Source organism: Hippopotamus amphibius, chromosome X (genome assembly GCF_030028045.1).
Source record: "Hippopotamus amphibius kiboko isolate mHipAmp2 chromosome X, mHipAmp2.hap2, whole genome shotgun sequence".
NCBI classification, from domain to species: Eukaryota; Metazoa; Chordata; class Mammalia; order Artiodactyla; family Hippopotamidae; genus Hippopotamus; species Hippopotamus amphibius.
The window spans coordinates 17,809,677-17,835,585 of record NC_080203.1 but is presented as its reverse complement, the minus strand read 5'-3'; the positions used below and the strand labels follow the sequence as shown (position 1 = coordinate 17,835,585).

The 25,909-nt window shown below is 41.6% G+C and overlaps 1 protein-coding gene and 1 non-coding gene across 14 annotated transcripts in view; one reads left to right on the top strand and one right to left on the bottom strand.

Annotated features, from left to right (window-relative positions):
* Nucleotides 1-270: 270 nt before the first annotated feature.
* TRNAE-CUC (transfer RNA glutamic acid (anticodon CUC)) lies at nucleotides 271-343 on the bottom strand. Its single transcript has one exon. It is a non-coding gene; the product is annotated as a tRNA-Glu (tRNA).
* Nucleotides 344-1,470: 1,127 nt separating this feature from the next.
* Nucleotides 1,471-25,909, top strand: part of INTS6L (integrator complex subunit 6 like) — a 58,293-nt gene continuing 33,854 nt past the window's right edge. For 10 of the 13 annotated variants that reach the window (XM_057718290.1, XM_057718282.1, XM_057718289.1 and 7 more), the window contains exons 1-5: nucleotides 1,471-1,929; nucleotides 2,071-2,148; nucleotides 24,427-24,576; nucleotides 25,377-25,466; nucleotides 25,704-25,887. In XM_057718290.1, the coding sequence (XP_057574273.1) occupies nucleotides 1,819-1,929; nucleotides 2,071-2,148; nucleotides 24,427-24,576; nucleotides 25,377-25,466; nucleotides 25,704-25,887 (613 nt within the window). In that variant the 5' untranslated portion in view covers nucleotides 1,471-1,818. Of the gene's footprint in view, nucleotides 1,930-2,070; nucleotides 2,149-21,554; nucleotides 21,594-24,426; nucleotides 24,577-25,376; nucleotides 25,467-25,703; nucleotides 25,888-25,909 lie in introns of those variants that run through there. The other 3 variants (XM_057718277.1, XM_057718281.1, XM_057718280.1) reach the window with 3 other exon arrangements.

The following is a 25,909-nucleotide window of genomic DNA, read 5'->3' as shown; positions in this document are numbered from 1 at the left end:
CTCATGGCAACTATGAGTTAACAAATGTGTCTTTTTCATCCTTATTTCCCTATTAATCCCCACCAGCTGTATCGCAGAGGGGTCTGAATTGCACCATACACATTACTATCTCTGGCTGAACTTTTGTTCACACCATTCCTTTCAACCCAGAATCCCTCCCTTCCCGCTAAGTGCCTCATCTAGGAAAACTTCTGATCTTTGAGTCCATTGTACCATTGCTTCCACTGCATTTTTTTTTTTTGCCACATTGCACGGCTTGTGGGATTTTAGTCCCCCAACCAGGGATTGAACCTGGGCCCTCCACAGTGAGAGTGTGGAGTCCTAACCATTGGACCACCAGGGAATTCCCCCACTGCACTTTTTATTTGCATCACTTGTCCCTGATTCATATATTGCTATATGGCCTCTTCTGAAATCTTATTTTTATGAAAATGTTATTGAATATGTATTTAATATATATATTACAAGGATCATATCGAGTGAAGCTGGAAACTCCCTGAAGTTCAGGTTTCCACGCTGGGCACAGCATGGTACTGGGAATACACACCTCCATATTTAAAATTTGAGTTACATGAAGCAGTCAGCCGAGCGTGGTTGGCCAACTCATCGAGCCTCTGCCTAGAGCCAGACCTGAGAACATCCCTCAGTGTTGTCCTCATCTCCCTGAGCTGCACTTCACTGAAAATTGAATATAATGCCACCTACCACAATTATCTCAAAGACAAAAATGAGACGCACGTGGGTGGCTGACACTTCATAGGTGTTCAATAAGCATGAGTTGAATCAGAATGCAGGTTGGCAAACCTTCCCTGTGTAAAGGCTGTGCAGACAGAACAGTGGGTGGAATTATCACAGGCCGGCCAATTCTTCAAAGTGCTCAGTGACACTGAAGAAGCTTGTGCACACAAAAGGCCAGTTTAGGTAACTGTTTTTAAGTTTTAGTTTCCTTTCTAAGTAGATATACGTGGAATGCAAGGCCAGCAACCGACTTACAAATACTGACCAAGCGTGGGGCGGGAACTGAAGGAATGCTAGTAGGTCTTGCCAGGAAAGAAGTTTGCTGCTTCTGAAATGTTTTGGTCTTAGCCACTGGCAGGATTGATCGATTGCAGTTAGCAAAGCGTTTTCTGTGCAGCCTGTCCAAACATCTGTTTCTGTACCTCTGCACAACTGTTGCTCAAATTCACTCTTCCTTTTGAATTATCTTCGAAGAGCAAGAGAAAAATCCATCCAAATCACGTAAGTATCCTAACAGCTTCCAAGTCCTTTAAAGGAGGGTCCTTAACATTTCCCCTTACCCCCTGCCTGGGTTCAAACTTCAACTCCCAGGGTTCGCCCAAGTCCCTCCCCTTGCCCTGTCATCTAATGAATATGCAAATACCACATAATTGGCAGCCAATGGCGTGGGTTCTGGTCACATGGTGCCCATGGTAGGTGAGCGGACAGAAGTTGTGTGTCGGTGAACAGAGACAGCTCTCAGTCTGGGGCGAGCGCTTCAGTGGGCTTGGACGGATGCTCGGGCAATAGTCCCTGCGGCGGCGGCGGCGGCGGCGGCAGTAGTGGTGGCAAAAGAGAGGAAGGGGGAGGGCCCCGAGGGCTACCCACGCTCACACTTTCAAGTTCCCTCAGAGGGAGAAGAGGTGGGGCTGCAGAAAGAGGAGGCCAGGAGCCGTTCCATCCGTCCCGTCCCGTCTCCCCCTCTTCCTCTTGCTCCCTGCACCCTGGCTCTGCGAGAGTTGAGGGTTCGGGTGGCAGTACGCGGCAGTGAGGGCAAGAGGGCCAGGAGAGTGGGGAGCCGAGCCAGGGGTGCGGGGGAAGATGCCCATCCTGCTGTTCCTCATAGACACGTCCGCCTCTATGAACCAGCGCACTGACCTGGGCACCTCCTATTTGGACATTGCCAAAGGCGCTGTGGAGTTATTCTTGAAGGTAAAGGGAGGGGAGGGGAGAGATGGGGAGATTTCCCGAGGGATGGGGGTGGTGGTGGATTTAGGTGCTTCTGTAACGTTGCTATCGCCCCCTCCTCCCCCGTTCCCCTCGCGGCCCCCTCCGTCATCCCTCGTCCCGCAGCTGCGCGCCCGGGACCCGGCCAGCCGCGGAGACAGGTACATGCTGGTCACCTACGACGAACCCCCATACTGCATCAAGGTAAAGGGGCCACCCAGGGGGCGGGCAGGGCGGGAAGCGGGAGCCGGTCGGCCTGGGCAGCCGAGCCCCCCTGCCCCCGCCCGAGGCGGTCCTGCGTCGCCCGGCGGGGCGGGCGGGGCGGGGTGGGGGCGAGGGCGGGGGAAGTGGTGCCTCCGCGGCTTCCGAGGAGCCGCGGCGCCGGGGGTCGGAGGGGGGCCGGGGGCAGGGCGGCCCCGGGGAGAAAGCGCAGGAGAGCCGGGCCGGTGGCGGCGACGAGCGCAGCCGCCTCGGAAGATGGCGGACATTTTGCTTTTGTATGAGCCGGAGAGGGAGACCGAGGGCGCTGCTGAGATGGAAAGGAGGGAGGGGAGGGAGGAGATGGGGAAGGAGGGCCCGAGACCCGGAGGGAGGCTGCAGGCGGGCCCGCCCCCTCGGGGCGCACCGCGCGCGGCGGAGGCCGAGGGGCCGGACGGAGCCGGCGACTCCGCCCCGAGGTGCTGCGGGCTCGCGCGCGGGTTTTCCTGGAGGCCCGGCTCCGCCCCCGGCCCCTCCTCCCACCCCTCCTCCCGCCCTTCGCCGCTTCTCCTCCCCCTCTTCCTCCCGCTCCCCTCCCCTTCCTGCTGAGAGCGTGGCAGAGCCGGCCGCCGGCCTTCAAAAATTAGACTACTGCTTTAGCGCCTCTGTGGTCTCTAACCCACCCCCACCCAATGGAAAATCAATCCGCGGAGCCAGCCTCCCAGCCCCCAGGCCCCGAGAAACTCTTTTCACTTCTTCCCCGGCATCCGTCCGGTTAAGCCGGGCTCTGTTACCTTAGCTACTGTTAGTGTTTCATTGGCGATTCCACCCAAGCCGCGACGGGGTGGGGCGGGGAGATGCCGAGTCGGAACTCACGGGGACCGAGCTTTTTAGGGACCTGGCCTACCTATTGACATCATAAATTAGGTTTGTGTTAGTCACGTAGGGATTTGTCCAGGGAAAAGAAAGGAAGGAAGGGGAGGACTCGCTGTACCCAGTTACAATAGTCAAATTCGATGACTCGATTCACAGGGTTCTGACCTACAGGAGAGAAGTAGGGAGCACTTCACCTCCCTACCCTCATCCTAATGGTGAGGAGATAACTACTTTGCCTGCAGTGGCTCGATAAGATAGAAGTCAGACTATTAAAGCAACCTGCATAAGAGTTCTTGCATATTGAAAATTTAAAAATATATCCCCATAATCCTTGACGTCTTTCGCTAGATACCCTCTTTTTCTCACAATTCTCTTAACAGGGCCAGGGAGGCACTGGATGTGTTGTAATCCGTTTTAGCCGAGTGAGGTGTTTGAAAGAATGGAAGCTACCAAACTGAATAGCTGGCTAAAGAGAGCGTTCCTTCAGAAATAAAGCCAAAGAGAGGCTTTACTTTTGTAACTCGTAGCTTCGGTTAACAGTTAGATTAGTAGGTTCCCCTGAAAACCGTTCTGGTTTTGATGCTTTGCTTTCCGTTTTTGAGTTATCTATTTAGAAAAATGGAGCAAGTAGACATCTTTAAGAATGCCATAAGGTTTTTAAACATGTCAGTTTCCTACAAGGGTGTGACCATTTTTTTCCACATAGAAAAGCAGATGTTTGTCCATCCTAAGTATGAAAGTCTACACCCTTTGAGTACTAATACAGATAAGAACCCACCGTTTGTCGTATGGCCATTTGAAATCCGACTTAATTTGAAGTAGTAAAAAGGATAAACTACAAAGCAGTGTGCTTTTTTTTTCTTTAAAGGAACAACTTATTTAACATTTTCTTGAATGCCAAGACTCGTAGTTTAAAAATGATTTTTGATCTAGCAAACGTGTATGGCAATATTACAGAATCTTTGGAAAGGAAAAAGAAAGTCTGGCCCCCTTTTTAACAACCATCATTACAGCTTTTCACCTAGCATTGTAATCATAGTGTACATATTACTTTGAATTCTGCCTTTTCCACCTATTTTGTCCTATGAATTATTCCCGGTTGCCACATAGTCTTCATACTTGAAATTTTTAGTGGCTGTGTAACTTATCCATGGTATTTTAGAGGCTCCAGATAGTTCTGTGAACAGAGGGGAAAAGTTGAATTTTGTCTTTAGTGGAAATTTCATCTGTCAGCCCTTTTTATCTTGCCATCTTGTACACTACATTTTTTCCTAAAGTAAAAAACCTTCTTCCAAGTTGACTTTGATCCTTTTTTTTTTTCATACGCAGGACAGGTATGGGAAGATACTTTGTATAATACTTTCAATTACTGATCATGAGTTATCTTCTTTAGTCTTTAGGCTTTTCCAAAGTCATTTGGCTTTTTCATTTTAATCTTGCATAACTACATGTGCTAGGGAATGGTTAATGATCTTAGTGATGTTCTTGTCATTTTGCTGTCTCTACCTGAATTGCTAATGATATGCCATCTTTTGGTAGCATTTTCTTTCTCTGAGTCCCTTTCAGTCGCTCCCTCCTGCCCACCCACATCCCTCCCCTCAGCATGTGGTAACTATTTGTTCTTTTACTTTTAGGATCTAGTCATTTTGGAAGGTCTGAAATTTTAGAACATCTGGTGAATTTTTCTTAAAATTTAGTCTAATCTTTCACTTGCTACTAGCTGGGAGCCATAAATGTCTGTTTTCTGTCACACTGATTATCAAATAGGTCTTTATTTGACTGTCAGCAGGCGTCTTAGTTCCTACTTAAAACTGCACTCTTTGCTAGAAGCCTGAGGTCCTTTCAGCAAAGTGATGTTAGATAGGGTTTTATTTGTAACTTGTTTTTCTGCAGAATAACATGAAGTGTATTTTTGGATTTCTCTATGGTTGGAGGGCCATTGTTTATCTCTTGTCAAAGTAACTGATTACTTATTTCTCAGGTCTTGGTTATATCCAACTCTAAACATTGCAAAACCGATTTTTTTCCCCAGTAGAAGATTTAGTTCTATTGGTGGTGTAACAGGCGTGAGTTGTGCATTTGGTTGGAAGGTTTTTTTTTTTTTTCCTAATAGGCGTGGAACTATTCCCAGTATATCCACTTACAAGCTCTGACAATAAATCTTGTTATGAAAAGTTACTGTGACTGGAATTCTTCACTAAAGTATACTGTTGAGCATGTGAATATAGTATTTCACCCAGGACTTAGCCTCTTACTGCATACCCCTTGAGACATGGCTATGTGCTCCTTTAAAATTAATCATACCTGTTACTTGCAGGCAGCTTGGCATGGATGGAATTACGTTTGAATAGATGAACCATATAAAAAGCATATGAAATGCAAGTATTTTGTGCTACATCTGTTTCAAGTGTTTCTTTGTAGACAGATTTTATACATAGTGTTACAAGTGTTAACACTACATTTATACAATGGTATCTTTAGTGTACACAGCTAGGATGAAGCTGTTTAACATTTTAAAAATTCCAGTGTATCCTTATAAGACTAATACATGGTTTTAAGAAGCAGGGTTTTTTTTGGGGGGGGGGTGGCAATAGTTCTTAATAGTTTTGGCTGAGGTTCTGCTGTCTTGAATGTTTTGTTTTGCTATGAGTCATAATTTCCTTTTATTCAGTGAATAGCAGAGGTAAGCTTGTCACTACTACTAACTCTGAGCAAATTGAGGGCACCAAGAAGAAAATGAGCCATGAGACTGGAGTAGATAAGTATTCAAAATAGTTTGATGTCTGAAGCTGCTTTCTTAAAGCGATTTCTTTTTATTGAAGGAAATGCTTTTTTTTCTAAACATAAAACTGAGTCATCTTCTAGAAATAGCTGAAACACATGTATAAATCGTGTACAGAAGTTTTTTTAATAAATAGGGAGAGATGTTTCAAAGAAATATCCCAAGTCTATAATTGAAACAGAGAGCATTTGAAAAAGTGAAAATTTCCCTTGAGTGTAGCTTTTTCACATCCTGTAGGCAGCCATGCTTACTGGTATCTGTGTGCCTTTGTCAACATTTATGAGCAAAAGGCAGTATTTTGGCTTACAGATTTAGGAAGTAAACCTATGCTTTTTAAATGATCTCTGTTCCAAGCATTTATTGGTATTTTTAACTAAGGCTTAACTTTTTCATATGACATGAGTATATTTTGTGGGTCTTATTTGGAAAAGGAGTGACTTTTAGGGGAGCCTTTCATTGTGGTTGGAAGCTAAGGAAGTGCTTTTGGGTGAAACAGTAGCAACATGACCTGTGAGAAAAACCGGAGGCAGTAGAAGGTGAATTGAAAACTCAAAATGCCACAAAGGTGGTGCATTGACTTTATTTATGTATTTATTTATTTATTTTAATTTATTGGCTGCATTGGGTCTTCATTGCTGTGCCCAGGCTTGGGCTTTCCATAGTTGTGAAGAGCAGGGGCTACTCTTCATTGCAGTGCACAGGCTTCTTATTGCGGAGGCTTCTCTTGTGGAGCATGGGCTCTAGGCACGTGGGCTGCAGTAGTTGCGGCACGTGGGCTCAGTAGTTGCAGCTCGCGGGCTCTAGAGTGCAGGCTAAGTAGTTGTGGAGCATGGGCTTAGTTGCTCTGTGGCATGTGGGATCTTCCCTCACTAGGGATCGAACCCTTGTCCCCTGCATTGGCAGGTGGATTCTTTTTTTTTTTAAGCTCTTTATTGGAATATAATTGCTTTACACTGTTGTGCCAGTTTTTGCTGTACACCAAAGTGAATCAGCTGTATTTATACATATATCCCCATATCCCCTCCCTCCCGCGACTCCCTCCCGCTCTCCCTGTTCTGGCCCTCTCAGTCATCACCCATCATCGAGTTGATCTCCCTGTGTTATGCAGCAGCTGCCCAGTATTTTACATTTGGTAGTGTATGTATGTTAATGCTATTCTCTCAGTTTGTCCTGGCTTCTCCTTCGCCGCCCCCCTCCCTGCCCCTTCTCCTCAAGTCGGTTCTCTACATCAACATTTTTATTCCTGCCCTGTCACTGGGTTCATTTGTACCATTTTTTAGATTCCATATATATGAGTTAGCATACATAATTTGTTTTTCTCTTTCTAACTTACTTCGCTCTGTATGACAGACTCTAGGTCCATCCACCTCACTACAAATAACTCAATTTCATTCCTTCTTATGGCTGAGTAATATTCCATTGTATATATGTGGCAGGCGGATTCTTAACCACTGCGCCGCCAGGGAAGCCCAGTGCATTGACTTTAAAATATATATATATATATATATATATATATATATATATATATTTATCTATTTATTTTGGCTACACTGGGTGTTAGTTGTGGCATGCGGGATTTTTAGTTGTGGCCTGAAGACCCTTAGTTGCAGCGTGTATGTGGGATCTAGTTCCCCAACCAGGGAGCAAACCTGGGCTCCCTGAATTAGGAGTGTGGTGTCTTACCCACTGGACCACCAGGGAAGTCCTGGTGCGTTGACTTTTATGATTAGTTATTTCTCCCTGATCTTGCTTCCTTTTCACCTTTCTCATTGGCCATTTGAAGCATGTGATGATATTTATTTTGAAATTTTAAAAGGGGGAAAGAAATCATCAACAAAAATGAAAAGGCAACCTGCTGAATGGGAGAAAATCTTTGCAAATAATATATCTGTAAGGTGTTAGTATCCAAAATATATAAAGATCTCATATAACTCAATAGCAAAAAACTAAACAATCTGATTAAAAACTAGGCAGAGGATCTGAATAGACATTTTTTCACAGAAGATATACAGATGGACAACAGGTACATGAAAAGATGCTCAACATCACTAATCATCAGGGAAATGCAAATAAAACCACAATAAGATATCACCACAGGCCCGTTAGCATAGCTGTTATCAAAAAGACAACAAATAACGAGTACTGGAAAGGATGTGGAGAAAAGGGAACCTTCCTCCACTGTTGGTGGGAATGTAAATTGGTGCAGCCACTGTGGAAAACAGTATGGAGGTTCCTCAAAAAATTAAAAGTAGAACTAAGATATGATCCAGAAACTCCCCTTCTGGGTATTTATCTGAAGAAAATGAAAACACTAACTCAAAAAGATATATGCACCCCCATGTTCACTGCAGCTTATTTACAGTCACCAAGATATGGAAACAACCTAAGTGTCCATTGATGTATGAACAGATAACGAAAATGTGGTATATACACACAATGGAATATTATTCAGCCATAAAAAGGAAGGAAATCTTACTATTTGCGACAACACGGATGGACCTTGAGGGCATTATGCCAAGTGAAATAAGTCAGACAGAGAAAAACAAATACCATATGATCTCACTTAAATGTAAAATCTAAAACAAAACAAAACAAAAATAAAAACAAAACAAGCTCTTAAATACAGAGAATAGATTGGTGGTTGCAAGAGGCTGGGGTTGGAGGGTGGGCAAAGTGGATGAAGGGTGTCAAAAGGTACAGACTTCCAGGTATAAAATAAATAAGTCAAAAATAAATAAATAAGTCATGGGATGTAATGTACAGCATGGTGACCATAGTTAATAATATTGTATTGTATATTTGAAAGTTGCTAAGAGAGTAAACCTTAAAAGTTCTCATAAGAAAAAAGCAAAAATGTTGTAACTTTGTCTGGCAATGGATATTAATTAGATTTATTGTGGTGATCATTTTGCACCATATACAAATATCAAATCATTTTGTTGAACACCTGAAATGAATACAATGTTATATATCAATTATACATACATACGTTAAAAAGTAAATGCTTCCAGACTTTTATCTAACCTGTGAATTAAATATAGTTTACTGGAAAGAATTTTAAGAATGAGGTACTCTAACTGATAGCTCTTTTTCTTTATATAAGAAGTAGAAGATGGAACTTCTTCTAAAGTAGAAGTAGAACTTTAGTGAAAGCTTATGCAGAGAACCCTCCATCGGTCATGTGTATACTACTATATTTATCTGCACTTTTGTTTGTTTGTTGTTTTGTTTTGCAGTGAGTAAAATATTCCTTGTTTTAAAAAGAAAGAAAGAAAAAGGGAGAGTTTTTGGTAGAAGACTAGATCTCTGGGCAAGGGAGTAAGTGCTATTTTCAGATTAGGTACCAGCTAGAGGATGACTAGGGAGTGCAGAGAAAGTTATGGAGTCCTGTCTGTTCTGTAACCTAAATCCCTCTTGTACCCATTCATTCTTATTTGCTCCTCCCTTGTTTCAGCTTTCATCATTGCTCACGTGGACCATTGTCATAGCAGCCACTCACTTGGTCTCCCTAATTTTGGTCTTGCTCGCCGCTGATTCTTCACCCTCATTGCCACTAGGCTGCTCATTCTTAAAGTAAAATAAAAAGTCATTCCCCTACTAAAAGTTATTTTGGGAGTCCCCATTATATTTCAGAAAAAAATCAAAACTCCTTAGCCTGGCTTTGCCAACAGTGTCTCTCCACACTCTTCTCCTGGGCCTCAGGCTACAGCCACAGTAAGAACTTCAGACTCACTTCTCCAGACTCACTATGCCTCTTGCTTCTGTGCCATCGCATATGTTGCTCCCTCTGCCTGGGACATAGTAGTTGGCCTTGACATGCCTCAACGCTTCTTTCTACATTCTCAAAGTCATCCTGCCCCTCTGCCCACCCCTACTCCAAACAGTGTAACAACTTCCACTATGATCCCTTAATCCTCTGTCCAGAACTTAACCTAGAAAATGCCTCTTGCTTCTTTCTGCAATCCCTTCCTCCCCTGAAGGTGGCCGTTGGTCTGACTTTTACCACCATTGTGGTGGTATGACCAAAATAGTGTTTCTGGAAGAGAAGTCTGACATTGCTACTACAGCAATCTAGGCTTTCATATTCCATATGTTCATTGCACACCCTCTGTGGACTATACTATACTATACTTGGGGCCTAAGGTGACACCAAGAAAGACTTGGCCCAAGGGGAGATTGGAGTAGTAAAAGATATGGTCCTAGTCCTCAAGGGTCTTGAGAATAGTCATTGGAAAAAGGTGACTGGAGAATGTGGATTCAGATATGGGAGATGTCAAGAACAGTGGACTCTTAACCAACAGATTGGAGGTGAGGGAGGGAGAATTGACAGGACACAGTGATAATTCAGTTTATCCAGTCAAGATTGCAACTAGTTGAGTCTAGATCACAAAAGGGCTTTGAAACCTACAAGCTAGAGTTTGTACATTTCTCCTGGAATGAAGAGCTATGAGGTGGATTTGAAGACAAATAGGGTAAGGCTTGTTGTCTGTGCGCTTGTTTGCTTATTATGCAGAAGCGTAGGTTGAGGTGGGCTGGGGAGAGAGGAGAATGAAAGGTGGGGGAGATCTAAAATATGTGGTTGAAATTGCCTAGTTTTGCATTAGTGCTGGCCACTTGAGAGCTTTTGACTTTGACGTCGGGCTGGGGGTAGGAGGGATGGCAGAAGGGCAGGGCACACATAAGGAAAGGGCAAATATTGTCCTTTTCAGTTTGCCTTTGCTTCAGGAAGATAACTAGAACTTCTCAGAAGACAAGGTTCTCAGTTTTACAGAGTGTTCCAAAATGGCAGCTGTTCTACATCTCAGGGAGAAATGTGCTTTCCAGAGAAGGGCAGGATTGAACGCCTCTCTGAATGTGAGGAGGAGGGGACAGGGATGAAGAAGGGAACCAACTGGTTTAATTTAATTTAAGTACTTAAATGAAACACTCTTTGTAAATATGGCTTTCCCTTCCCTTTCACTGAGAGTGTGGATGAGAGACCCAGGCAGTCCCTTTGTGTGCCTATTGGAAGCTTGGAACACACTATCTCCTGGATACAATGTTCTAAATGGTGATTAGGTTCCCAGACCTTCCTCCCCGGGAAAGCCTATTTAACCCTTAATGCCACTTAGCAGTAGAACTATTGTGTTTGCTATTGTTTCTACTGGGAAATGGAGTTGGGTTTCTGAGGTGCTTTGTTAAAAACACAAGCTTTCCCCCCTTCTTCCTCACAACTCCAGGTGGACTCATGGTCCCAGAGAGGGGTGGGAACACTATAAGAGCTCCAGCAAAGAGGGTGAAGGGCTGAGGTGGCAGTGAGTGTAGGCATGGCTCTTCAAATATACCAGTCATTCATGTTAGATTAGCTGTCTTTGCACTGTTCAGTATACAGCATCCACTAGCCACGGGTGGTTACTGAGCACTTGAATAGGCAGCTAGTTTGAACTGAGATGCGCTGTCAGTGTAAACTAAACACAGGATTTTGAAGATTTAGTACCAAAAGTATATAAAATATCTCATTAACAATTTTTATATTGACTACAAGTTTAAACAATATTTTTGATATATTAGGTTAAATTAAATGTATGATTAATCTCATTTGTTTCTTTTTTTTTAATGTGGCTACTTGAATGTATAAAATTACATATGTGGTTTTCACTAGGTTTCTATTAGACAGCGGTGTTGGTCTATATTTTTTCTTAAGATAATTATGATGTTCAAGTCCTAGAAATTGTTTCTGAAGGAGGATCCTCCCTCTCAAAGTTCTGTTTTAAATGAGCACCTCCATAATGGAGTCATTTGTGGATGAAAGGTTATACAGTTCAGAGTTGATGGATTGATAACCCTTGGCCCTGGGGCAAAAATATGAAAGCATCCCATTCTTATTTGTATTGAAAGCCAGTTTGGTTGCTTAGACTTTTGGATGCAGTTGGTGATCCAACTGGTTGGGTTAGAAGTTTTTTTCCTGGGCTAAGTACAAAAGAATATATATGTGAACTCTTAATGTAACTACAGTAATTCCGAATTCTGTTTGTGATATGTGCTCACCAGTGGCACGAAATGTTCCATGCTTTCAGTGTTATTAGAAATATGACATGTCCCTTATAGATTTACAGAGCTACTTGGCCCAAGAATTCCGAGGAACAGTATTCATCAAGAAAAGGAGGATAAAGGATAAATTCTTTAGCTTGGCATAGTGTAAAACCTAAGAAACAAAGAGTGGTTTGTATCACTGCTCTTGTTGAAGGCTTTTTTGAGGTTCCCTAGCAAAGCCCTTGTCTTATATCGTGGGAAGTCATCAGTAGCATTAAAAGGAGGAGGGAGGTCCAAGTGGAGCCATGGGAGGGCTCCCATGATTATTACTTTCTCAATCCTCCTAAGGGGGATTACAGGAGTGACAATGTTATTTTTTGTTACTCTAATGGCTCCCATTTAAGGAATAAATACCAGTGTTTAATCCTGAGCCTGAGTGAGAGTACAGATATGCTGATGAAAAGCATGCATATGATCTGGAACCATTTTATAGCCCTAGTTTTAGATCCTCCTGAAACCTATCTTATAGTCAAAGGTGTTATCTGGCTTTTACAGATACGATTCAACTTATATCTACTTCCTTGTAATAATGAACAATAACATAATAGCTTTCTAATAATAGCAGCTGATGTTTATTGAGTAATGCTTATGTACAGGGCAATGTGCCAATGAATGTACGGTGCTTATTTCATTTATCTTCCCAACCAGCCTAAATCACAGGTACTATTATTATCCCCACTTAACAGATAGGGAAACTGGGGGCCAGAGAGTTTAAGTAGCACAGCTGAATAGTAACCCAGGTCTGTCTCTATCCCAAAGTCTCAAGTAATGAGCCACTTCACTTTTCCTATCAATTATGATAGAATATCCCTTTTATAAACTTCCCAGTGGTCTTTTGTCATTATGGTATATATCCTGGAATCATGTTTTTCAGGCAGAATTATCGTGCTATTATTTATAGTTGCTTTTGATACAACAGTGTTTATTAGAGCAAGCACTTGATGAATGAAAATGATTACTGCTAGTGTTACCATTTTTATTATTTCTCTGATCCTTTGTAGGTGAATATCATGGTGCATTTGTTTGTGAAACACTTTGGTCTTTGATATCACAGTTTTGCCCCTACTCAGGGAAAGATATGGAGTGGTTGGGACTGTCAGTTGATGGAACTTGAGGTAGGTGGGGAGTGGAGGTTGAGGACTGGGACCTAGGCAGAGTAGGCCCTGTAGGAAGAACGGTAGGTTTGAAAAAGCAACAGGGTGGTCTTTGGCTATCTGTTGGCCTCCAGACACTGATATGTCATCTCCACCTTGTCAGTCTCCTGATAAATGTTCTTCTCTTCTGGTAAAGAAAAGAAAGACAGTCAATGTAACACGCTATAGCCAGTCAGTTTCCTTTAATCCACGACCTGTGGGAGAGGCAGAAGTGGTTTTGTAAAGGGCCTGAATGCACCATACCACCTTCGCAGAGTTTTGTCCATCAGCCTGTGCCTCATCTACTGGTCCTCATTTCAGCCAGATCTCCCATTCTCCTCCAGCCACACCCCTGCCATAGCCAGAGAGCTTTTCCCTGCTTCCTGCTTAGTTAGGTTGCTAAGGGGTGGATTTTCAGAGGATTGGAGGTGCTGCCAATTTAGCCACTGGGGGCTTAACCAGAGAAAAGTTACACGAAGACTTTTGTACTGATGTGCCAAGTGTTCGTAGAAAAAGTCAAATTCTGTATCTCAAACCATATGTGCCTGATTAACGGCACTTGCTCTTCTGCAAGTTATATCCAGCCCTGTTAAGTCGAATCGTTCAGTAAACTTAGTACTAAGAGCCAAACTCTGGACTTGAATATTATTGAACAAAAGACTTGAAACGTTTGTTTGTGCAAGCAGGGAGTAGTACTAGTGAGGCAAGTAAATATAGTTTATTAAGGTCTTAGGATTTGCTATATAGCTACTTGGGCTAATTTACTAGTATTTATTCTTTTTGTCCTTGCCTCTATTTGAAACTGTTAATGTTCCTTCCTTCCAGAAACTTATCACCTCCTCCATTCTGTTTCTCCACCCCTGTCTCTGATAATTCTTTTCCCTATCTGCCAAATTCTTTCCCTTGGTGAATGCATCCTACCTTATTCATGGTTTCAAATATTCCTTCTACTCCCCATCTTCAGCTAGCTGATGACGGGATATCTCCACTTGCCTGTCTATCTTGCCATCAGCTCATAGTTAGCATCTCAAACAGACCTCCTTATGGCTCTAAAACCATCCCCTCTTCTATTTTCCCCATCTTTTAGTCACTCAGGATTGCAAGCTTGACATTATTCAGCTTTGATCCTGTCCTTCCATCTTCTTCTAAGGCCCATCCCTTTGAAAAGTCCCTCACAAATGTTCCTTCAACTCAATTTCTGCTGCCATCACTTCAGTCTGGGTCCTGACTTCTATGCTTTGGCCACTATAACAACCTTCTTACGTAGTCTCCCAAGTGATTCCCAAATTCCTACTCTCTACCCACACCAACTGCTAACTTTGTCAAAAAGCTGCTTTCATCATATCACTGCCCTGCTCATAAGCCTTCAAAGACTCCCCAGTGCCTATGGAATCAAGTCAAAATTGCTCAGTCTGCCATTCTGAGCTCTCTAGGACCTGCTCCCTGTGTCTGCATAAACGTATTTCCCCACAGGAGCCCTGCCCTTCAGCCAGATCTCTCTCTTCCACCCCCTGAGCTGGTCTCCCCATTCCTGATACCAACTCTTAGACCATCAGTTAACCAGAGGGAGAAGAGAGAGCCAGAAGAGCCGGAGGCCTGGGGGAGGAGAGAAAATGAACTGAAAGCATGCCAGGAAGGGTGTGACTTGAGGGAGAGGATGTGACAGAAGGTGCTTTAAATGCTGTTATAATGATGAGAAGTTGCAGGAGGAAGGGGGAGAGAGCTGGAGTCTGACCTTTAGTGGTTGATTAGCATGAACCAGACCAAGATGTTTTGATTTAAATTGGCCTCAAGATGCCGGGAAGCCCTGCCGTTTATTTAATCAGAAGCCCCAGTCCCTCTCTGCCTTTGTCTCTGTGGAAGGGAGCCCACGCAACTGGATAGTGGATAATGGGATTCCAGGGAGAATATCTAGCCTTTAATGCAGCCATGACATTGGAAAGGTGGGGGTCCCTCCTGTTGTATGTCTTGTACGGGGACGTGAAAGATGTTTGGAGCAACGCGTTCCATTTTTCTTAAAAACTTACATGTGTATAGACATTGTAAATTCCATTTCATAGTGAAGTTTTTGAGCTACATGTTAGAAATCTATTTAAACTCTTCCTACGTACTTTCATAAAAATTTGATTTGTTAAAGTGGTCACAGGGTAGCCTGTCCGGTAGATCACACCATCCACGGTCAATGTAAGTCTGGCAAGTTGTGTCACTTTGGACTGGGAGGCAGAGACCAGGGTTCTTTAGCCACAGTCTGCTACTGATTAGAGAGACACATGACCCCAGGCAAGTCACTTAACCTTTTAAGGTGTCAGTTTTCTTATCTGTAAAATGAAGGGATTAGACTAGATTATTTCCCCTATTCCTTCTAAAAAAAGTCCAAGAGAGAATTGTATAACTGAAAGGCAGGAAGTGCAATAATTCAGGCTGGGAAATCAGGGTGATTTCAAAATAGATTTAATTTTGTTTTTTTTGACCACGCCGCACACCATGCAGGATCTTAGTTCCCTGACCAGGGATCCAACCAGAGCCCCCTGAAGTGGAAGCAGGGAGTCTTAACCACTGGACCTCCAGGGAAGTCCCCAAATTGCTTTAAATTTTAGAAAACAGTTTCTGTAAGTGGTTAAAGTGCTGTATTGCATACCTACTGGTTAAATCAGTCACTCCATCTTATTGGTAAATGTCCCTTCATCTTATTGGAGTCATTTCTGTTTGCTGCCAACAGGTTAATGTTCAGGACAGATTCCTTGCAATGGTTACCTCTTGAAGAGTGGAACTGACAAGTTTGGTGAAGAGATAGACTAACTTTGTATTTCTGTTGCAGTTTTTAACAATGAATGTGCGTTACTTTTATAATGTAAAAAACAGCTCATAAAAATTTTTGAGAGAATTTTTAAAAAAGGAATTAGTCTGGAGGAAAGAGATGCCATAAAATCTTTAGAAAGTAAGGATTGGCCGGCCATTCTGCCTTCTCCTCTCTTCAACTCTTTCTGTAATGTTTGGGTGGTTTAGTCTCATTCCTGTCCTTCTGTATTTTCCAAGGCCACTTTGTTGATTTTTATCTTGTGTGTGTGTTCATAAAAATGTCTCCTATCAGAACCCCAAATCTGAACAGTTGAACATGTGCTCTGCACCATAGCGTTGTTTTTGTTTGGTTTGTTTGTTTGTTTTCTGTTAATGGGTATTAGTCAATAGCTACAGTTGAAATGGATGGGGAGTGAAAGAGGAAACTTAACATTTATATCTGACCGAGTTTGGTAAATTCTTTGCAACTGTATGGTGTTTTTCTTTCAATAACAGTTCAATTGCCTCTTGGACAGAGGAGGAAATTTGGTTTCTACATGTTAGCATCCCCTGGTGAAGATCAAATTTCTTTTGATCTTATGCTTTCACATGAATTCTGAGAGGTGTACTACTTCATAATTTTATCTTAATTCCCCTGGGTAAGAATTGAAAAGTCATAAATGACTGTTGCAGATATTTTAGACTAATCCTTATGATTATTAATCCACTAAAAAAAACCCCTCATACTACATGTCTTAAAGACACACACAAAATGGTGAACTTTGTGAGAGTGGAATCAAACTGAATCATATCTTTGCCCAGTTTACCTAAAAGTCTGTGGTTATGAGAGTCTTTAACCATCTGCTGAAAAAAAATTCAACAGGCCACAGACTGTCAAATGTTTCTGCAATATATTAAGGGGTCGATTTCTAAGAATTTTTTTTAAAAAGTAGAAGACTCAAGTAACCTAGATTTCTTTTGTGTGGTCTTGGCTGGTAGTATTTCCTGAAGCTTGTGGATGAAAATTGGTGGACTGAACAACAGAATGATAGCATTCAGAGTTCTCTGGGACAGAACCGATGTAATCAAATAAAATGGACTTCAAGCATCTTAAGTTCAGGACACTAAGAAGCGCCCCCTTTGACAAAAAGGAATCCAAGAGGACTGTATATTCTTAAAACAAATAATTTTACAAGAGAAAGCCGTATTAGTACACATAAAACACGGAATAATAGAATGCCTCCTTTGAACCTAGAACCGTATCAGTACCTTGAGTCAAGTGAAAAAACCACAAAAAAGTGAAGTCAGACCAAATTGCTAGAGTATTAAGGGAAGAAAATGTATCAGATAGGGTCAGAAAATATAGTGCAAGAAGAGAGTATTCAAAGTTGATACAAGAAGCAAGACAATCCTATTCTTTCAATGACATAGCGTCTTCCTAATGCGTATTTCACAATTTTAACAACCTCCTTATAGGTGTAGTAGCTGTAAACACAATTTTAAAAGACATTTGAACACATTAAAGTGATTTTAGCTGTTACAGTGTTCTGTTAACCTAACAGGGCAAGTAAACCTCATCTTATATGCATCAGAATTGGAGTCCATTTTAGTTGTGAGAAGAAAATTCTCCAAGTTGAAGACTTTTAACTCACACAAATATTCCATATAAGGCTAAGGGCAAAGACCAAGGGAAAAGTCATTTGTCTTCTCAGGAGACAGAGTTGATTCAAAAAGCAGGGCTTCTTATTTTTCATGTCATCCTGTCCCACTGGTCAGTTTACCAACACAAGAGCAGTTTGTGATGACAAAGATGATAGAATGTTAAATTGGAGAAGAAAGTGAAGTTGGTTGAAAAATGCCATTGAAGTTGATTTATACAGATTGTCTGGGTTGTTGCAGAGCAAGTTTCTCCCCAACTTGTGGAGAGCAGATGGAAAAAGGAAAATAGTTTATCTTTCCACAAGAGAAATGATGGCCCTGCTAAATTTAGACTCTTTGGCTTTAACTTGCAACATCTGGGAAAATACTCCAATCCCTTAATCATCTCATTTGTAACCACCTAGAAGAAGAACCCAAGGTTCAGGAGAGCCCTCTATAAAAGTTTATGAAGGGCAGATATTACCAGGCTGATTTCATTTCCTTTAATAGAAGTTAAAAAATCTTGTCAAGGAGAGGGAAACAACATGTATTTTCTCTCTGTAATCCAGCAGAGGCCTTTTATTCATTGTGAAGGGCTTGCTAGCAAGCTAGGAAGCCTTGGACTGACTTGAACTGCTCTTCAGGAGAGGGTCCAAATAGGCTTTTTGGTGCATGTGCCGAAAATGGGTTAGTGCAGTGGCTCAGCACCCAGGCAGAGGGACAGAGCAAGTGATGCCCTTCCAGTGAGAGGTTCTCTCGCTGCGTGTGAGAAAGCCTGGCTTGTGAAAATCTGTAATATAGAAGGATTATTTTTGCTGTTTGAAAAGATTCACTGCCATTCTCTTTCAGGAGCTGTCACCCTAGAGAATTTTAACTATTCAGCTGTTTTCTTATTTATAAATATTCCATTTATATGGTCTTTTAAGGGGTGCTTCTCCTGTGGAAGATTAGATGCAGCTGCCCTAGAAAATGTTTTTCGGTTACCTTGGATGGAGAAGTTAATACCATGTTCATTAAATCTGCACTATATACTAAGTCTAACGCGGTCATTTATATGTTAGAAAAGGATTACAAGTGACATTTAGAGATAGAGCAGGGGGTTTACAGAAAGGCTTCTAACACCACTCCCATGTCCCCTTCAAGGACAGTTGATCTGTTTTTATCTCTTTTACTTGTTTATACTTCCTGGCAAGATTTCCTTGGAGGAGAGGGCTCTTCATTTTAAACAATAAAAATAAAATAAAAATCAATGAATCAGAGAAATGGTCCTGCTGAAATGGGATGAAGTTCAGGAAGGACAAGTGTTCGGATGCTGAGGTTTGGGGGAGCCATTAAATAACACCCCTACCTTTCCCTCCTCCATTGAAACCAATGGAGAAATAAGACACAAGAGCCCACCAGAGTTCTAAATAACAGCCTTCTTCCTGATAAAAGCTAGACTGGAGGGTATAGCTTAAGTGTGTGTTTATAAAAAGCTTCCAAATAGTTCACATACTGAGGTCTGTTGTAGGGGCAGAACCTACCTTTAAGCACCATATGTCAGAAAACATAGCAGATAAGGAGATGGAAATAAGGGTGTAGAGGGTAGTAGAAAATATTTCTTTTAGGCATTGCCCTTCAGAGGAAAGGAGTATAAACTCCCTCCTTTCTGTGGTGATATGAGTGGGTAATAAAAGGCTAGCGGGCTAGTCCGTAGAGCTATGGGGGGAACCCAAGTCATTCATAGACTAACAGGCCCATACTCTTTCTGCTGATATTCAGAGATGTCTTTAGTTGGCTATACAAATTTAAACTAGGCCTGAATTAGCATACTTATTAAGATATGAGGCATTTTCTTTGTGTAAGTAAGATTTATATAAAGGATGGATACAAGGTATGGAATGATAGGATATGAAAGCTGGAAGGGAACTTAGAGTTGGTTTTCAGTTCTTTCATTGCTTATACAAGGAAACAGCTCCAGTAAGGGATAAACAACTGACTTTGGACCACTTGTTTTGCTAGTTAGTTACAGCCAGGATTAGACCAGTGTCTTCCAAGTCCTAATTCACTGTTCCCCACACCCAGCTGGTCTGCATTCTGACATCAGGGAAAGTAGGCTTAAATTAAATGAAATTTGGAAATTCCATTAAACTTACGAACCTTTAAGCTAGTATAATGACATGTCTATGAGGTTAAATATGTGGAATAGGTAGAAGAATCTCTAGTACAGTGGTTTACATTGGTGGGTTCTAAAGTTAGGCTACCTGAGTTCAAATCCTGGCTGTGTCTTTTACTAGTTGCTTTGACCTAGACAATTTGCTTATCCTCTCTGAGGCTCAGTGTGCTAATCTATAAAATGGACATCATAATAGCACCTACTTCATGGGGTGGTTGTGAGGCTCAGATGAGCAGGATACACATGAAATGCTCTGCTTAGTGTAAGTGAGCTCCTGACACGCGGGCACTGATTCCTAGTGCCTGTGATTATTATTTATCATTACCATTGTCCTCGACCTGTAAAGACTGTAAGCTCTTAGTTTAGGGTTTCATCCACCCAAGCTTATTCCTTTGTCCTAAACCTCTATTCTTTAGTTCTCTCAGGTTAGAAGTTTTGTAATCATCTGTTACTCTGCCTCCTGTAGGCCTATGGTCGGTCTGTTACCAAGTCCCATCTTGGTGGTTCAAAATGTTTCTCAATTAACCCCTTCCTCTTCATTTCTATCCTAATTCAGGCTCTGATTCCCTCAGGCCTAGATGCCTATTCAAACCTCTTAGCTTCTTTTTCCTGATACAGCTTCTCCTTATCCAATCTATGCTGTAATTCACTGCCAGACTGACCTTCCTGAGACACTGTTTGATCCTGTTTCCCCCTGCCTTGAAATCTGTAATGAGTCTATTTTCTGCCAAAGCAAGGCCAAGTTCTCCTTCCTGACCTTCAGCTCTCTCTAGATCATCTCTGTCCAATAGATATATGCCAGCCACACACAGCATTTCAAATTTTCTAGTGGCCACATTAAAAAGTAAAAGGAACCAGGTGAAACTTTAGTAATATACTGTATTTAACTGAAAGCATTCAAAACATTATCATTTCAACATGTAATCAATAGAAAAATAAATAATGAGATATCTTCATTCTTCTTGGTTGTTGTTCTAAGTCCTCAACATCCCATATATAATTTACCCTTATATCGCATCTCAAGTCAGATAGCAATGTTTCAAGTTCTCGGTGGCCCCACATGGCTGAGGGCTATTGGATTAGATAGTGCAACTCTAGACTGTGCCTCTCCGAGTATCCATTATTGCCCCCACAAACAAGACATACCAAAGTCTTACTTCTTCCTGATTTATTAAAACAAAATAGGAAATGGTACAAATCAACCGGTTTGCAAGGCAAAAGTAGACACACAGATGTAGAGAACAAACATATGGATACCAAGTGGGGAAAGTGGGAGGAGGGGCAGGGGTGAATTGGGAGATTGGGATTGCCATACATACGTTACTATTAAGAAAAGAAAGTATCAAAATGTACACTTTAAATATATGCAGTTTATTGTATGTCAATTGTATCTCAATAAAAGTTCTTAACCAAAAAACAAAACAAAATAGGGATGGTAATACCATGCCTATTTTATAGGATTGTCTTAAGCAAATGTGAAGTGTGGAAGTGCCTTGTACAAGCTGTAAAGCTCCATAAAAATGTATGGAAGTTATTGTCAGAAGTGAAGGTTTTACTGACATGAGAGTCTTTGGATATATTTGGAGTAATTTGAAAAGATATCTTTGGAGTAATTTGAAAGAAAAGACTGCATTAAGAAGGTCAATGGGCTGTCCTGAATTCATTTATGAAAAAATCAACTGCAAGCAATGACTGAAGAATATAAACATGAACTTTCTCCCACTAGCTCTAAATAATATCTTTTGGGAAGAATTTTTCACATTACTAAGGTTCTCTAGATATTTAAATTACTCTGTAGGCCTTTTTTCCCCTTCAGCATTCTGAGGACTGGATTTAGGGACATTAATTCTTCTCTTGAAGGAGCTAAACTGCTACCAAGAAGTTGATTGCTTTGGGTAGTAAATGTAGCCCATACACTTTGTAGTACTGAGATAGACATAGCATTCAAATTTCATGTTTTGTCTAATTCATCACACAGGATTGGAATTGACCTAAAAACTGAATGCCAGTGATTCAGGTACAGAAACGATTTATAAAGTGTTTTCAATTCATATTAGAAAGGAAATTTTAAAGAGCAATTATTCTGACAGATTGATTGGTGGCAATTAGGACACATTATTTTAAACATTGATGAGTTACAGGGTGCTTGCTTAGGTGGTGCTGAAACCTTATCCCAATCCTTTACCAGATCAAGTAGTTCACTAATTTTTCTTTGGTAATGCCTTGAAGTATCTTGTGGCTCTCAGGAGTTCAACACTCTCTGCAGATATAACTCTAAGTTTACAGTGTAAAGTTAGATTGCTCAATGAAGTCATTATTTAAAAAAAAGTCAACTTTGTAAAGTGGCTTCTGGGTGAAAGACCCCACCATTCACAGATTTGCCCAAGCCAGAAAACTCAGCCTAATGTATGACCCTTTTTCTCCCTCACCCGTCCCCCTAATTAGCTAGTAAATCCTTCTGACTCCACTTCTGAAATACTTTAATCTGCAGCCTCTTCTCCATCCCCACTGCCCTCACTCAGGCTTTCATCACTTTTCTCATAAGCTATTGCAACATTCCCCAAACTAGTTTCCCTGCCTCAAGCCTCAGCTTCCCCTCCACCCCACAATTTATTCTCCAACTCCCAGCAGAACGATCTTGCTAAAATACAGATCTGATCATGCCACTCCCCTAATTAGAAACCTCAAGTCATTCCCATGGCCAACAGATAAAATCCAAACTCCTGAGCACAATGTACAAAGCACGTTACAGTCAGAGCCCAACTTATCAGCTTTGCCTCCTGCTGCGTACCCAGAGCAGTGATAATCAAATTACTTGCGGTTCCCCAGGAAGCCCTATCCTTTTATAAATTCTCTGTTCTGTTCCTTTGCCCTGCCCCCTTCACTCCTCACATCACTGTGCGGATCCCATGATCTTCTCCTCCTGCCATTAGACTTCTTCAAATGCCCTATCTTCTGTGACAAGCCTTCCCTAACTCCCCGGTCATTTGTTCTTTCCGCCTCCATAACTGCATTCCTTATTCCTTTGCGGCGGGAACTCCTCAAGGGCTAATTCCTCTCGATATCTCCAGCATGTAGCATTCTGCCCAGCATAGCATAGTTGGTCGATAAAAATTGGTTCGATAAATAGAGGGGAAAATTCATGCTATCCCTCTCCCCCACCCGCAGCTGTAGACCTTCTCTTCTACCCCAAAGAAGAAAGCTACGTTGTGAATTCAGTGGGATTCCTAATCACCTCCCGATATTTCTAGGTATTTGAGGAGGACAATTCAAATCATAATCCTTCCTTTTAACTAAAGTTTAGTTTGTCTAGTTCAGTAAGATTTTCCTTGGGCCACAAGGAATTATTCTCATGCTCTACTTTTACCAGGTAGTATAAGTCATATATACAATCGGGGCAAAAGGTTTTTCCTTTAGATCCTTTGACTTATAGGAAGCACACACACACACAACACACATTTTTTGATTTCACAGAATCCACACTATTGGACTGGAAAGGATCTTAACCAGGATCACTTTCACCTTGTACGGTTATGGAGGTTGTGTACGGTTCAAGCCCAGGGGGCGCCATTCTTGTGGGTAACATGCACAGCCTTACACAGTATCCCTGTTTATCTAATCCTCTTCATTTTCAGATAATGAAATTTAGGTCCTAAGAGCCAACAGGTTTGCTCAAGGTCCCGCAGATACTTCATAGTAGGGTCCAGGCAATCGGCCCCTTTTCTGCCTCTCAGTCGTTCTGACCTAGATTGCTTTAGGAGGCTATGAAACTAGAAAAGATGGTGTTTGCTATAGTTGTATGGATAATGAATGGTCTTTAGGTAAACGTGAAATTTAAATCATTTCGTTTAGCTCTGCATTATTTGTGTTGGCTTTCCACCTCCAGCTCTACTGGTCTGGTTGCCATGACTTCAGCCTTCAGCATATTGCACTACTGCCCTCAGGGCTACCAAGACTCAAGTGGCTATTTGTCTCACCAAGTTGCCAGCCTGTGCTGTCTACTCTCTGCCTTGCTGGCTTACTCTTCTGCGACCTACTGTTAGCTGCCTTCTTCTTTTGGCTTCTCTTCTTGGCATTTTGCACTGCCTTTTTTTTTTTTTTAATAGCCACATTCCTGACCAGTCAACGTGGTCCTTTCCTTCTGTTCTACAAACCATTCAGTCACAGCATGTTGGCTGTTGACCTTGGGTCTTGGGGTCTTTGCTGCTGTTCATAGCTGCTGGGGGTGCCTAGGCGATGCTGCTTCTTTGCCAGAATTTTTTGTTTCTTTTCTTTCTCCCGTATTCCGGATTTGGGGCTTTCTGAATGCTGAACGATGCCAGAAAGATTGTCTCCAGATAGTCGTGGCTCCATTCCTGTAATTCTCCCTATGCCCTTGTTTAAAGTGAAAATATTGTTTAGGAGGACAAATCTTGGTTAGAAAAGTTCATGTAGATTACACACTCAATAGCCAATTGTCTCTATCAAGGACAGTATATTTTAAAAATTACTGCTTCCTCTTCCCCTTACATCATGCTCATCCTCAGTGTCAAACTAAGGTAAATACTGAGGTGTTTTGATATGTTTGTTTGAGCCTGAATAGAAAACTAGACTTCTTGAGCCAAAGCCCTGCAGCCAGAATGGATGGAATGCATTGTTTGCATCTTTGCTCTTGAGCATTAAGGCTGGCAGATCTTTCTGAAACTAATGTCTTGCTTTAGTTCCACTTGATCAGTCAAGATATACAGTAGAATTAGATGAAGGAATTATTGATTTGTTAGAGGTTTGATACTTGCTAATAGTGGTTGTTTGCACTTTATGTATTGTTCATTGTATAATCGGGAATTTCTTTGTGAATGTTTGGTTTTCAGGCTGGTTGGAAGGAAAATCATGCAACATTCATGAGTGAACTAAAAAATCTTCAGGCTTCTGGACTGACTACTCTTGGTCAGGCTCTAAGATCCTCATTTGATTTGTTAAATCTCAATAGATTAATATCTGGAATAGACAATTATGGACAGGTAAAAAAATTTTTGAGTGAGTACAGCTAATTTATTTTGGTGACTTTGGGGTAAGAATTTAAAATTGGGTGTGGCTACCAAGTTTTCTGCTCCTTTTCATAACATGTAAAAGGAGGTCCATGTATCTTTTAAATACATACTTTAACAAAAATCCTTTTGGGGGAGTCTTTTATGTGGGTTGACCATAAAATAGTTAAAATTGCCTACCCATCAGATTATCAGCTATAATGGGATGAATAAATTGCTGAGAAATATTGAAACAAGACAATTGAGAAATTTTCGGTCCTTAAGTCCCTCAGCCCTCCCAATTCAACGAGAAAGCTCTAGTATAAGAGGAAGGCAGAATAGCATTTGCCACTGCTACCATTGCACTTTTCTACTGTAAAAACTCTGCTCACGATAACCAGAGTCATCGTCCAGGTTGCAGAGCATAAGTCACTAATGTCCCCTTCTCTGTGCCAGGATTCTGAATGGATACATGGGTGTGGATGATACTACCATTATAATCTCTTTTATATCTTTCTTTTGTGATTACTTGGAAAGCAGAGGGAGAGGGTGATTTGGATGTTATAGTTTGGGGGTGTTCCTGAATTATAAGAATTCCTCAGTTTATTGTGCATGTTACCTCTGCAGGGACTGTTATTTTGATTCCCACCCACTTCCGTCCCTAATCTTTTCCTTCTTATTCATCCAGGCAAATTTTATCACATACTTGAGAGATCACAGGCAAGGCAAATGTAAAAGTTGAGATACAACGTTATTACTTTACACAGCTCTAATACTTCTTAAATGTATTTTAGGGGAGAAATCCATTTTTTTTAGAACCATCTATTTTAATTACCATCACAGATGGAAACAAGTTAACAAGCACTGCTGGTGTTCAAGAAGAGGTGAGATTTCATTTTTTAAAATTTCGTTTAAATGGCAGAGAACATGCAGCTATTTCTGTGGGAGGCATACATTTCCAGTTAAGAATAAGTTTGATTAAACGTTCCATCTTGGTAATCCTTGAAAGATTGCCTCATTTTATTGAGGACATGAAAGAAAAGTGAACCCTTTAACTCTTGAATTGTCTTCATTTTTGTATGCGTTGCTGTGATGAAACTTTTCCAATTTTGCTTTATCAGCTTCATCTGCCTTTGAATTCTCCTCTACCTGGAAGTGAATTAACCAAAGAACCTTTTCGTTGGGATCAAAGGTTATTTGCCCTGGTGTTGCGTTTGCCTGGATTGGCTTCTACTGAACCAGAGCAGCTAGGGAGTGTACCAACTGATGAATCTGCCATCACACAGATGTGTGAAGTCACAGGAGGTATTGGCGATATTTACTATTT